The sequence below is a fragment of the Indicator indicator genome, chromosome 22 (genome assembly GCF_027791375.1).
Source record: "Indicator indicator isolate 239-I01 chromosome 22, UM_Iind_1.1, whole genome shotgun sequence".
Classification (NCBI taxonomy): Eukaryota; Metazoa; Chordata; class Aves; order Piciformes; family Indicatoridae; genus Indicator; species Indicator indicator.
In genome coordinates, this window is record NC_072031.1 from 13,346,899 (window position 1) to 13,360,975 (window position 14,077).

At 40.2% G+C, this 14,077-nt stretch overlaps 1 protein-coding gene across 1 annotated transcript in view; it reads left to right on the forward strand.

Moving 5' to 3' along the window:
* SDK1 (sidekick cell adhesion molecule 1) overlaps positions 1 to 14,077 on the forward strand; it is a 420,137-nt gene that overhangs the window by 283,439 nt on the left and 122,621 nt on the right. The window contains exons 14-16 of the mRNA XM_054390916.1: positions 4,844 to 4,980; positions 12,585 to 12,732; positions 13,594 to 13,734. Coding sequence (XP_054246891.1) covers positions 4,844 to 4,980; positions 12,585 to 12,732; positions 13,594 to 13,734 — 426 coding nt within the window. The remainder of the gene's footprint in view (positions 1 to 4,843; positions 4,981 to 12,584; positions 12,733 to 13,593; positions 13,735 to 14,077) is intronic.

Consider the following 14,077-nt stretch of genomic DNA (forward strand, 5'->3'; position numbering starts at 1 on the left):
AGTAACAAATCAAAATGATGTCTTATTGCAAACTTTTCTGCACGTGGATCCTGTATCATTTAGTTCCAATAGCTCAAGTCTTTTCTGCAGGGAGTGAAAAAAGCAAGGCTGTCAAACTTGCAAATCTATTATTCCTTCCTTACCAGAAAGAAAGCTTCTGTTTGTTTTTCCAAGCTCTCTGTTGAGCTGCCATCTATGAAGTAAGGTTCACTGCTTGAATCTAAATGCGCTTGATGTCCAAAAGACAAAGAGCACCCAGAAATACACTGGGGAATACAATTGTGTGTGTTCTTCATTGGGCCTATATCAGAAATGCTTTTAGCCAAAAGAAAGTATAAAATTAAAAGGCTATTGCAAAGTTATGGAATCATTTTGGTTGAAAAAGACCTTTCAGATCATCAAGTCCAACCATTTTTAAACTATCAAGTCTAGTGCTAAAACTGTGTCCTTCATCCCTACATCTCTGTGTCTTCTAAAACACCTCCAGAAATGGGGATTCAACCATTTCCCTGGGGAGCCTGTTCCAGTGTTTAATAACCCTTTTGGTCATCTGTACATTGAGCTTGTGGTGACCACCAAAATGAAATGGATAATAAATCTCTCCTAACCTTATAGACTTGGCAAGCTTTTAATTTCTAAAATCCACCTCATTATAGGCTTACAAGAGATAAAAAAGCCTCAAAACTTAGGAAAGCTTTGCAAGAATCCTTCCTGTGTTTAGAAACTGAAGAGGAATCTTTAGCAAGAGAAACTGAAAAGTCCTGAGCAACAGATGACAAGCTTCTTAATTTAAAACATTATGAACTTCTATGAGCAAAGCCATCAGAGCTGAGCTCTTTGCTAGGCTTCTTACCACGTTATCAGGGCTAGCAGATGAACTACCTGCTCCTGAATAAAACTTGTATGGTGGACCTGACTTTGGAAATCATTTATGAAATAGGAGCAGGGTGTTTTATAAACTGACAAGAAAACTTGCTTAATCTCCCTTGCCTTCTTAGTAATCCCCTCTTCAGTCACAGTCTCTCTAATTACCTGCTGTTGGACCATTTTTCTCCGAAATCTCTCCTAACCATGTCTGGTTTATTTCCCTCAGCAAATAGTCTGCTTTTAGCCAATTTTATAAAACACTCTATGTGTTTGCTGAGTGAATTTTTCAGCTGCCCTCTGGCAGGGATGAGCTGACTCAAAACATTAGGGTTTCTGTTTTGAACATGTATCATCTGCAACTAGCTAATATTTCTCTCCTAGATTGTCACAATGACTTCATGTTCTTTTCTTGCAAATCTGCTATTTTAATTGCTTTGTCAGAATCCCCTCAGGTCACCTTGGTGGCAATGCCATTAACCCTGGGCTTATCTATCAATTACAGATTTAAAAGTGTCCACATCCATATTTTTCTGTCATACAAAGTAAGTTATGGAAAATTTGCTTCCATGCAACTTCTTTCCAGTAGAAGAGTGAGGTCTTAAGATTCCCTCTACTGAAACCCCTTCATGTATTTCCTGTTTGTGTTTTCAGCAAACATAAGAAAGACTATAATGTTGGAATTAAACTTCCAGTGCCTGACCAAAGGCTGTTCTGTGCCATGTGTGTTACTGTCCCAAACTTCATCCACTTTTTTGGTGTATCAGAGGTTGAATAGATCTAGTCTGAGGTCCTTCTCATGCTGAAGAAGGGTTGAAATTACCATTCCCTGCAGTGATTTTTTTACATGTTTGGAGCCAAGAAAAGTAATTCTTTTACAGGGGGGAAAAAAAAAAAAAAAAAGGAAGCAATTATCTCTTTTGGGAATGTGAATATTCATGATAGTGGCACAGGTCTCATTTATCATCCTTCCACACAGTATGTGGTAGCAAATGACTCGAAGACCAAGTGTAAATGCTTGCTAAAGGAGGAATTACTATTTATTAATCTCTGCTCTTGTATGCTACAAAGGTAGCAGTACATTTCTGTGATTGAATATCTTTGTAGTTTTAAACAGTTATTTCTGTCCAGGTGTGTTTCTTAGGCACTTGTTATGTGTGCCTTGAGGGACTTAAATCTGTAAGCACCATCTGTTGCTGTTTGGTGTGGACACATGGCTAAAGAATATGATATTAGTGGAGATAGGTGCACTGTGTGGATGCTGCAGCTCATGCTGCTCCATCTCTGAACAGGAAGTGCCCATTTCCTTCACGCTGCTGACTGATTACCATTTTGTGTCAGTGGAAGAGAAGAATCAATGAAACCCAAACCCTAAGCAAAAAACCCCGTGTCTAAACTCAGTTTGTGCTTTAAAAACCATGACAAAGGCAGTGCCCCCCCTCCTCCAGAAGTTCTTTGAGACATGTGCACTAAAAGTCTTTTGTAGTCATATAGCCTCTGCCAAATGAACTGTTAATTCAGCCCTTCTAAATGTATGGGGAGACAAGATTAGTAAATGTGCACCCTGAAGATATCCTTAACTCCAGGAAAGTTCAGTTCCTATGAAGGGTTATATGGGGATAGCTTTGCTCTGAGCTGCTCCTCAGCCACCCCTCCTACATTGCTCCCTGTCTCCTGGAAGAAGCTGAAGCCACAGCACACCTCTGAGCTCTTCCCCACAGGGTCTGGTACTAAATGAAGCAGGGACTTCCATGAGCCATGTCACAAGAAGATGTTTCACCCCTGTTCCCTCAGTAATTTCCTTTGCCAGCTTAATCACAAAACGCTTTTCCATCCTGCTTGCTTTGGACATAATGATAAATTGTAGTGGAGGTTTAATGTTTATTATAATGTAATGTTTCATTCAAAATTAGGTAGCATGCTCCTGTAGTCCCTGGGTAAGTGGCCACATCCTGACCCCCCCTCTCCACACTTTTCATTGACAGGCTTATTCTGCTGTTTTGTCTTTCAGGCCAGCTGCCCTCCTACTTGGTTCCCAGGTTCCCCTCTTCTCTAAACTTGTTGATCTAAAATATCGCTGTGCTGTATTCAAACACTGCTTCCATTGGGTCCACACTCCTTCATGTGCCTGATTCTTCCTCTAGCCCCACAGCGACCATGGCTTTACTATCTGTGCATCAGAAGTCTGGAGCCTGGTTGGTGCATGCCCAGACCTAAGTGAGAAACATAGCCTAAACTCCTCCTAATCCAAACATCTTGGGCAAGTGATTTAATGAAGTCAAGATCTGAATCACACCCTGAGGTGTCATTCCATGTTTACTACAGAAAGAGCCTGGGGTCACTGTGCTGCTAATTTGGTTAGGAGTTTAAAGTCAAATGAGACAAGACAAGACTCCAAGGTCTCAGATTTAGCCTTAGGAAGCATCAGCCCTTTTAAAGCCTTGAGAGATGTGGGCAGGCGAGTGTCTTCTACATGTGTTATTATCTCTGTGTTTCCCTTGCTGCTCTATTGCTCTTCCAGCAACCTTTTTTCTTTTGGTGCTAACTCCACAGCGTGTGGCCATCATGAACACATAAACAAAAGCATTCACAGTCTTAACAGAAAAAAAATAATTAAACAAAAAGCATTCACAGTCTTTACAGGAAAAAAAAAAACCAAAACAAAAGCATTAACAGTCTTAACAGAAAAAAAATAATAAAACTATTTTTTGCCTCTCCATATGTTCCTCACTCTTTCAGTAGAAACCCAAATCCAGGACATATTTATTGTTCTGGCATAAAGCCAGAGTCTGTATTTACTTTTGTGAGTGGCTAAGGAGTTGTGGTTTTTAAATAACTGTAAGCCTTCAGTAGCATGATGTATTACAACCAGAAATTGCTATGCTTATGAATGAAGCATGTGAAGTACCCTTGTGGCTTCCTGCTCTGGCCGGAGCAGATTAGTGGTAGGGCTTGCTGAGGAAGGATTACCTGGGGAGGAGCAGTGGCTAGAATGGATGAAACCTGGCCCTCCTTGCTTTTCCTTCACTCTCAGATCCTTGCCCTGCTTAGGAGCCAGAACAGCAAAGAGCAGAAGTCAGGATCAAGTATAATGGTTGAAGGGCTCTTATCCCTTAATACAGATCAGCATTTAAGGGATGCAGCAGAATTTTGTTTTCTCCCTGCACCATGCAGCCTCTCATTTCCAGCCAATGAGTAGAAATTGAAATGTTTTTTTCTACAAATTGCCTTTACGAGGAGAAATTACACATTTTAATCGAGCTGCTGTTTTTATTTTTGTTTTTCAGTGTTTCATTTTGTGTTTCCAAGGGGTTTCTGGAGGCATTTTCACTACGTTTTCTGGTTGGGTGCTTCCAAAAAAATCCTTATTATAGGAGGGAAAGATTCTACCCATGACAGGATAAGCCTGAATCCATGAGTGAATCAAGCTGTTCTGTAGCCTAAGAATACGTATGGTAATTTTGATTAGTAGCTCTATATGGGTAGTGTCAATGTCTTCTGCTTCCTTGAGTATGAAAAATTCCATGTTAAATCATATCTCCCATGTGTTTTCCTGTTTATATGCATTACTGCTGTCACATTGCTAGGACATCGTTATAAGAAGGGGGGGAGGAGGAAAGTGAGCGAGGAAATTTACTGACCAACTTATCTCAGTCAAAACCAGTATGAAAATTGGCTTTTTTTCCACATTTAGCAACATTTCCATTAGCTGTTCTAGGCATCAGCCTTGAGACTTTCAGTATAATCTATTTTTTTTTTCCCCCCAAATAGGATAAAATTGTGAAGACTTCAGAGATGTCTTTCATTTATTTAATTGTACAATAGCTGCTGGTAGTTTTATATCTATCATCACAGCAATCTGATGTCGTTTTTCTTTAACTGCCTGTAAGATTGTAGCTGAATGAAATGTGGATTGATTTTTGTGTGCCTTTTTCTTTTTTTTTTTTTTTCTCCCCTCTCTTTCTCTTTTCCTTAACAGTGAGCTGCCTCATCCCCCTCAGAATCTTCTGGCCACTCTGAATTCCTCCTATAGCCGCAGCGTGATGCTCTCCTGGGTACGCCCCTTTGATGGAAACAGCCCTGTTCTCTACTACATGGTCGAGCTCTCTGAGAACAGTGAGTAAAGTCAAATATGCTTCACCCTCATGTTCTCCTTAATCACTCAGCCTTCTTTCAGACTCACCTTTTACCAGAGCTACCAACAAATTATTACTGTTGCTTGCTAAATGAGAGGCAGTGCACAAACTCCTGAGTTTTGCAATTGACTATTTGCGTGCTGAAAGAGTTCAACAAGAAAAAGAGGCCTGAGATGATAGAATTGTCATACAGGAAAGCCTTAGTTCTGCCTCTAGCATTGCCAGCCAGACTTGAGGCACAACAGCTCTTTCCTCAGTCCTTCTATTCAAAATCTGTAAAATGCAATTGTCACGTTTTTTTCTTCACATTGTTGTCTTCTGCTCTGTGTTTGTAATTCTCTACGAACATGCATTTGTAGGTAGCATTCTGCATGGTGTAGATGCATTCTACATCAAATGCAGATGCATTCCACAGCAAATGTAGATGCATTCAGAGACCAAATTTCACCTGAAAACTGCAGACAGCATGATAACATAATGAACTGGTGATATGTCAGAAGAGCAAAATTGGATGTCGATAGGAGCTGCTATCTTATCTGTATATGTGTTCATGTGTTTTCTTCATGTTCCCTAGGTTATTATTTTATACCTTTCTTTTAGGCAGGTGGCTGAGGATGGTTAACTGTAAGGTATCCATGTACCTAGCTTCACAGACTACAAAGCTGGTAGCTGAATTGCCTCTTCTCACAGTTTTGCCATACTGCATGTCTAATCCTCTGTGGCTCTCAGTTTGCAAGGTTATTCAGGGACATTGCTAATGCCTTTTTAGAAGTTGATGAAAGGATGAGGTTATATGGAAATTGGTCACCTTGGCAATACTTTCTAATCTCTATCACCCTAGGAGCTGGAAATCTAAGCCTAACAATTGATTCTTGATGAAAAAATTAAGAGCATCACTTCTTCTGACATGTGGAAATTAGCCAGGGCATAACTGAATGTGAAGCAGTCTTGATTTCTGATTATCTAGAGAGCAGCGTTTTGTTTTGCCACACAGAGAGCTTGAGATGAAACTTGAGCTTCAGATCACACACAACCCTTTTGCTTTGCATCCTGAAGTGCATAAGTTTTTGATGTGGACGTCCCAGAACTGATGATCTCGACATCTGTTAAGCCAAGTGCAGTTTTCTAATCCTAGTCATGCCCAGGGACTGCTGTCCTTAAACCACTTCTTTCTGAGCACAATTCCTGATCTCTTTGAGTCAAGTGACTGAGGAAAATCAGTGTTCTGCAATCCCACACCCTCTTTACCTTTTTATTACCATCACCTTTTTTTTTTTTTTCCCTCTCCTTCCTCTTCTATGGATACAAACCAGTAACTGTCTTTTTGCTTTTCATTATCTGTTCTTTCACACAAGGGTGTTTGTTACCCTTGTGTTTCACGTTTCCCACTGGCTTTGACAATGACAAGCTGCTGAAGTGCCAGTCTGAGAATGTAATTCAAAGGCACTAGAACTGTATTTACTTGGAGAAAACATATAGCTGGCAAAATGTATGCACTTGGGTCTTGCACTGGGCTGTGTTGGTTGGAAAGAGTGAGTAAAGGAAGAGGCAGCTTACTTGGAGCCAGAAAGTCTGAAAAGTCTTCAAGTTCCTTTCTAGCAAGAATGCTTTGCAGTCAGCCAGTACAAGAAAATGTGCCATAATTCTGAAAATGCTGTACTTTATTCACTGATATTTGTAGAAGCCTCAGCAAAAATCAACAGTAGTTCCCCAGAAGTCCTGCAGAGAGTCCCTCAGAACTCCACAGGATCCTGTGAACCCTTGCTCACTCCATGATAGATCCAGTAATTGTGGCTGATGGCATTGCAATCTACCACTGAGAGAGTCTCATTATCACAAATCACAGGTATATGTACTTCAGCAAGCTTGCAGCTGCAACAACAGAACACAGCCTGGGTTTCTTGTGAATCAAGCATCTGAACTCCCAGAAATATTCTAGATCTTGCTGTCCTTTCAGTTTTCATCTTTGTTTGTTTTGCTTTTGTGCACAATGTCTAAACGGTTATTCACAGAAGTAGGACAGAGAGGAATCTAAACCCTTGACCATTCCACTGTTGCTGTGTTCTCTCATTTCATATATTATTGCTCAGCTTTATGGATGCCGACAGAAGAGCAGAACAATGTCAGCAGTGACTTCAGTTTGGAGAGCTGACTTTAATGTCTGCACACTGTCACTTTCTTGGTTTGGTTTTTATTTTCCTGAAGTGTTTGTTTTGCAGAGTTATTTTGATCTCAGTAGTGTGTGGTTAATATGCAGTTTCCACAGACCTCCTGCTCCTTTGGCAAACACCATCTTTCCTTTGTTCCCACCTGTCCCAGGTGACACTTGTGAACGAAACTGACATTTGATCTTGTGCAGGTACAGTTTTGTCTGATATGACTGTGCAGAATCTCTCTTTACTTCTCAAAGAAAATTTCCTCTCAGGTTTTCTGTCAGTCCCGTTCTGTGCTGTAGAAAGAGTAACTGTCAAGGAGTTGGGTGTATGCCCTCCATGAGCTCATCTGCAGGCGTCTGTAGCTCTGACTGTCACCACCAGTGCACTGTGCTTAACATCCTAATCCCTGGTTGCTTTCAGACATGTAAAGCTTAGGTGGGGACATGAGAAATATGATTTATTTTCCAGTTAGCAAAGCTGCACAGGAGGCTTAGTTCTGTGGAGTTTAAATACGTAGGGTTTGCTTTTCAGTTAAAGATCCCAAAATGTAGCCTAGTTTTGTTCATTTTTAGTTGTTTGGGTTTTGGTTTTGCTTTGTTTGGGTTTTTTTAGCTCTTTTACTGTGAATGATTCTCTTTAGGATCCACTGCACATTTTGAAGCACGTACTGTAAATTAATCCATAACAAGAGTATCTGCTTCAGAGAAATATCTGAAGAAGGTTCACAATAATGAGTGTAAATTTCAGGGGACTAATTACCAGCTGCATTAGAGAGAGGCGTGTCACTCCACCTGGCACGGATTAGAACTCCTTTTCATTAATATCAATTCAGCAAAGAGATATAAACCCCTTATTTTAATTAGAGGGGGAAAAAAAAAACCAAAAAAACAGTGGCAGATCGTGCCCATAAATTGCTGGAAATATGAATAAACCTAGTCACCTAATTTTTCAAATGAATGTGTTGGGCACAGTGCAATAATTCTCGAGGTACAAGTAGTCGCAGTAGACTGTGTCCGTGGGTGACTCGAGACATATGGCCTCAAACGTTTGGGGACAAATTTATAATCTAATTTGAAAAACGCAGTACTAGGGAAACACAGTCATTAAGTATTTCTGCCCACACAGAGCCAGGAATGGGAGCCTTAATTTGAAATAGGATTCTCAAATAAATAGTGCCATGCATTGCTGTCATTGGCACTAATGTAGTTTTCAGATGTTTCACGACTTGTTTTAGTCCCTGTTGCAATGTACCTGGGAAATTCCAGTGAAGTGTCTTCATGGGCATTAGGAAAATTTTTTTTAGGGAAAGAGTAGTCAAGCATTGGGGTAAATTGATACGTAGGTCTCCTGTGGTTTTTTCCTTTTAAAGCTTAAGAGTTATGATACTTGACACAAACTGAAATGCAAATCCCTTTACAAATGGCTGTAATTGTGTCTCCTCTGGAAGGTTTTAGAAAGGGCAGTTGCCTTCGATGTAACAGGATAACAAAGAAACAACCAGTCTTAGGGAAAAGATTGCCAGTGCTACAGAGCCAGGATGTGGCCAACACTGGATGTTGTTTGACTTCAATATTTTGAGTTTTATGATTTCTGTTGCTGTCATTATTTTGTTAATCTATATACCAGGTCTTAATTTTTGTCATACTTTCAATATATATTAAAAAAATTCTTCAAAGATTCCCAAGATCTACATTAACTTACAAGTACAGACAGGAACTACCTGAAAGGACATTGTAGAGAGGTTGGTGCTGGTCTCTTCTCCCAAGTGATTAGTGATAGAACAAGAGGGAATGGCCTCAGGCTGTGACTGGGTAGGTTTAGACTGGACATTAGGAACAACTTTTTCCTGGAAAGAGTGGTCAGGCATTGGAATGGGAGGTGGTTGACTCACCAACCCTGGATGTGTTTAAAGGTGGTTTGGATGTGGTGCTTGGGGTTGTGGTTTAAGGGTGAACCTTGTAGAGTAGGGTTCTTGGTTGGACTTGGTGATCCCGAGGGTTTTTTCCAACCTGAATGTTTCTGTGGTTCTGAGTTAAAGAGGGATATGCTTATTTTATTCCAAACTGCTTTACATTTCAAGATTAATCACAAAAAGCATTCTGAATATTCTTTTAACTGAAGAAATTAACTAATACTTAAAGAATTCTGCAGAGTATAATGAAGATAAAAGCCCATTTTTGGTTTTATTTTATTGTGTTCTGGGATACCCATGCTGTATGATGTAATGATACAACACATCCTGCCGATGAGAAGGTAATAAAAGTTCATATGCAGAGCATCTGCACCTGCTTAACTTAAAGCCTCTGAATTGTCATCCTGACTTGGGTAGGAATATTCACACAATGAAAATTGAACACATTCATAAATCTTTGAGAAAGGCAAAGCAAAACTATGTTGTTCATTATGACTCTGACTCAGGTTTATATATGATGGTGTTAAAAGATGACTTTTTCTCAGGCCACTGGTAGACCTTGTCAAAGTCCTACCAAACAAGGGATGAACCATTTAATTTTTATTTGAACTCTTTGCAGCATCATCTTGTCATGAAGATTTGAAAGATGAGTTTGGTAAACTCCAGCAGTACTGCCAATTCCAATATTACTGTCTATGCAAAACCCCCTGGAGAGGGAAGGAGATGGAAACGTACTCAAAACCTGCAAAACTCATCTTTCTGCAATAGATCTAATCTGCAATATGAAATTATAAATGGTTCTTGAGAAACTTCCAATTAATGCATGAATTGTAAGGCAGGTAGGGAGCTATAGAAGAAAGGCCTCTTTGTGAGTAACCAACGTTTATGAAATGTGCATTGAAAAATTCATGGTAGATCAAAAGTAGTTTCTAAGACACACACACACACCCAAATCACATTGTAAACTAGAGAGCAGCCCCACAAGATTGTTCATTTCCAATAAATTAACTTGGAGAGGCAATCAGAGTTAATTCAAAATACCCAATATCCTTAAGACGATAGACAGCTGAACATGGCCATTTTTCAGACAGTAGCAATTACAGTGGCAGAGCGAGCGAGCAAAGCCCACAGTACATCCTAGGCAGCTTAAGTTAAATGAAGGATTAGCACAGTCTGCTCAATCTAACAGAGACTTATTTAATAGTTTGACCTGGCAAGTCTTTTGTCACCATGGAGCTTCTCCAGGCTTCCTGGGACAGGCAAGTGACAGTCATCCTTGCAGAAGAGTCAGTGTTGAAGATCTGAGGGCACCTTTCCGAATTGCTCCTCTCTACAACAACCTTCTGTACAATTCAGGATTTTGTTGTGCATTTAAGGAAAGGAGAACAGCCTTTTGAAATGTTCAGTTTATTGATTGTCAAAAAAAAAGACCTGACATTTAAATTTTAAAGACACTCTTGCACATTCTCTGTATCCACTGCTCCATGAGAGAGCAAATCCTCCCCAAACCACTTTCCCTTACGAATGCGAGTGCCCAGGAGATGAATAGGCTTCGTTTATATTAGTTTTCAGTTTAATCTCTCTTCCTGCCAGATCTTTTATCTTCTACCAGGAGAGGAAAAAAGAATAAATAAAGTATTCTACAGATGCAGCATATAAACAGAGCAAAGCCCTAAGGTGCTGAAGAGATTAATAGGCCCTGTTGTTGAATCAAACTGCTCACTACATTGAGCTGGTTGGGTTAAGCACTCTCAGATGGTGTTTACACTAGCAGTAAACAAATTAAATGCTCTAAGAAATGGACCACTACCCAAGTAGCTCATCCAAAGGTATTTCACTCTCTTGTTGGTGTTTGCTCTTCCATTTTCCTCAGGAAGCTGCTTCAGGCAACATCTGAAGTCAGCTATACCTTAACTTTGTCTTACCTTGATTTGTTATTGTGTACTCTGGCTGTAACAGGGTGAACAGTTGTTTGAGAAGTCTCAAGAGAAACTTGATAAAATTCAAAAGGAACTAGGGAGGAAAAAACCTCCAAACCAGTGCTTTTCTCGATAGCATAGATGTGCTTCCTCTAAGGTCTTTCTAAAAGAAGTTCAGCATTCAGCTAAGATGAATTGACATCAAGATTTTCCAGCTGAAGTGCCTGTTGGAAAATCATCAACAACTGGTGAGGACAGAACTTTACTGCTGTGCAAATGTCCCTCTCCAGCATTCCCAGTGTTCTGCTGTGTCAGTTTTCCTGTTAAAAAAGTCTCTGTTCTGGGGAAACTGTTATTGGAATAAATGCATTTTGAGTAATTTGAAGATGCAGTGTTTATAGCCCAACTGGCATTACACCCTAGAGGACTTAAACGTGCTAAGGAATCTGCCAGAAAAGCACTAAATTAGTGGTTTACATCTTGGTGTGAAGTTTAGCAGCATTCCACATTTGGGACATCTCATCTTCATTTTCAGGCAGACGTCTAGGTGACCTGCCAGGAGCTGCAATGCACTTCTGATGAGCAACATGCACAGATACATTGCCAAAATCTACAGCTAGCTCCTCAGTAATTTCCAAAAGTGTTGGTAATTTTGAGCAGGGAGCATGAAAACAGCTGGTATTATTTAAAAACTGAACAAATCTTTAAACTGGCTGATTCCATCGCTGTGCTGCTATAACACAGACCAAATGTCACCTCTCCCTGACTATTTCAATCATGACTTTGGGAAGAATATGTGACACCAGGCTATGAAGGAAAGAAGTCAGGATATTTAATTTTCAGCATGTTTCATTTCTGATCTTTTTGAAAAGTTGAAAATGTAATTTGGGCATCAGAGGAGCTTGGTATGTCAAGTCTGTGAGCTGACAATGAGGGGTTTAAGGGGTTGCCAAGGCTGTTTATACCAACCAATCTTCCTAGAAAATTATTAGACCCACTGCCATATATATTATCTCTAGAAAAAAAAAGAAAAAAAACCACAAAATTGCAGACATGCAGAATAGGCAGCAGAAGCTTTCTCAGGTCTTACAGCAAAGGACTGATTTGGCAGAGAGAGTCACGTTTCTACACCTGCTTGCAAGCTGGGTAGGAAGATATTCCAAACTGACTGTGAATTTCATTACAGTCCTTCCACCAGAGCCACTCATGGGTGTGGTGCTGTAATGGCCTGCCAAACAGATGGGTTGTGAAATACACAGCCCATCTGTCTTTATCATGCTTGTTTCCTCTTTTATTAAAATGTTAATGAATATAGTTTTTATTTATTATGCCGTGACATGTGCCGCATCACTTTTCCAGTAGACAAACGTGCAATCTGCAGAACCCCGTGGGCTGACAGCAAGGTTTCTGCTGCTGAAAAGAAACTTCTTCCCAAAGTTCCTCTGAGAAAAACAAGCACAAAGAGCTCTGAGCAGTCAGAGGCATTTTCTCACTTCTGCAGGGCTTTTAACAAGCACTTTCGTATTTTTTTTCTTTTCTTATCTTTTTTTTTCTTATCTTTTTTTTCCCCCCCCCCACATGTAAATCATTCCAACAGATTCTCCCTGGAAGGTTCACCTATCAAATCTTGACCCAAAGATGACCGGTGTCACTGTGAGTGGACTAACACCAGCCCGAACCTACCAGTTTAGGGTGTGTGCAGTTAACCAGGTGGGAAAGGGCCAGTACAGCTCTGAGACCAGCAGGTACAGTAACAATAAATATCTGTACTAAAAGCACACGAGTCTAGAATTATTTTGAGGAAATAAATCTGGTGGTGGTTTGTGAATAGATAAATATAAAGTTATCTTTTGCACAATAATTGGGGAACGGAGCAGTTCACATTACCCAGACCTCTGGAGAGTACTCTGCAGCTATCAGTAATTGGTGATAATGGCAGTTAGGCAATGCAGGTTATCAGCATAGGATGGGATAGATGCCCTCATATTTTCAGGGTATCAGTTGAGCAGAATCTTGCAAATATTTTTTTGCTCTTGTGCTAAGCCACAGGAGTTAGCCCAGGAAGGAGTGCAGCGTTTGCCCAATCATTGCAATGTCACTCCTGGAATTCACCCAGATGAGACACAGAAGGATGGCTTCATCATATTTAGTTTCAAATGCAGCCCCCTTCTTCTGTGAACCAAAGCTTGCTGTGAGCTTGAATTGCACAACAGCTGAACTCTAAATGGCTTTTTCAAAATGTAGGAGTTTGATATGAAAAATATTGAAAGAGATGAAAGAAACGATTTGGAAGGAGTCACAGACACTGGACCTGAGCTCTAGCTCATTCAGGCTTATAATCTTTTTAAAGAGTTGTAGCAGCCTGGGTGATTCAGAGAGAATAAGGTTACCTCAGCTGTCTGTCTTGTTGCTTGCTTAACTGATTTCCTATTATGTTGATTTGTTGTAACTATTCTATGCATGTCTTCAGCAGTTTGGTCAGACTTATATTTCTTTCTAGTTATCAAACTTTGATAAAAGAAAGTGGTTAACACAGAATAGATGCATGAAATAGAAATGCTATTTAAATTGATTTCCACACCTCCATCACATCCTTTTGTACTTAGGTTGATGCTACCTGAGGAGCCCCCCAGTGCTCCACCTAAAAACATAGTGGCTAGTGGGCGTACCAATCAGTCTATCATGGTCCAGTGGCAACCTCCTCCTGAGAGTGAACATAATGGAGTTCTTCATGGGTACATCCTCAGGTAAGTCATTTCCTAACCTGGAAAGTCTGGAGATAGATCCACGTTTGCGTGAGGGAATTCAAAGTGATGTGACTTAAGAGCCTGTTAAAAAACTATCTCTGATTCCATTAAATATATTAGCTATTATTTGTGAATGCTTTGGCTGCCCTGATTAATTACAGAGGATGAAACACCTCTGTTCAAGAGGTCACGAGGGTGCAGGCACTTAAATTCTAGCCTGTCTGTACCAGAGGATCAGTGAGCTGGGATGTCTGATAGCTCCTCTGAGTAGACTGCCTAAGAGGACTTGCTCCCTCTCAAGTCAGCATTCAGATAGCTTCTTTCCTTTTTCAAAGTGAGGTGA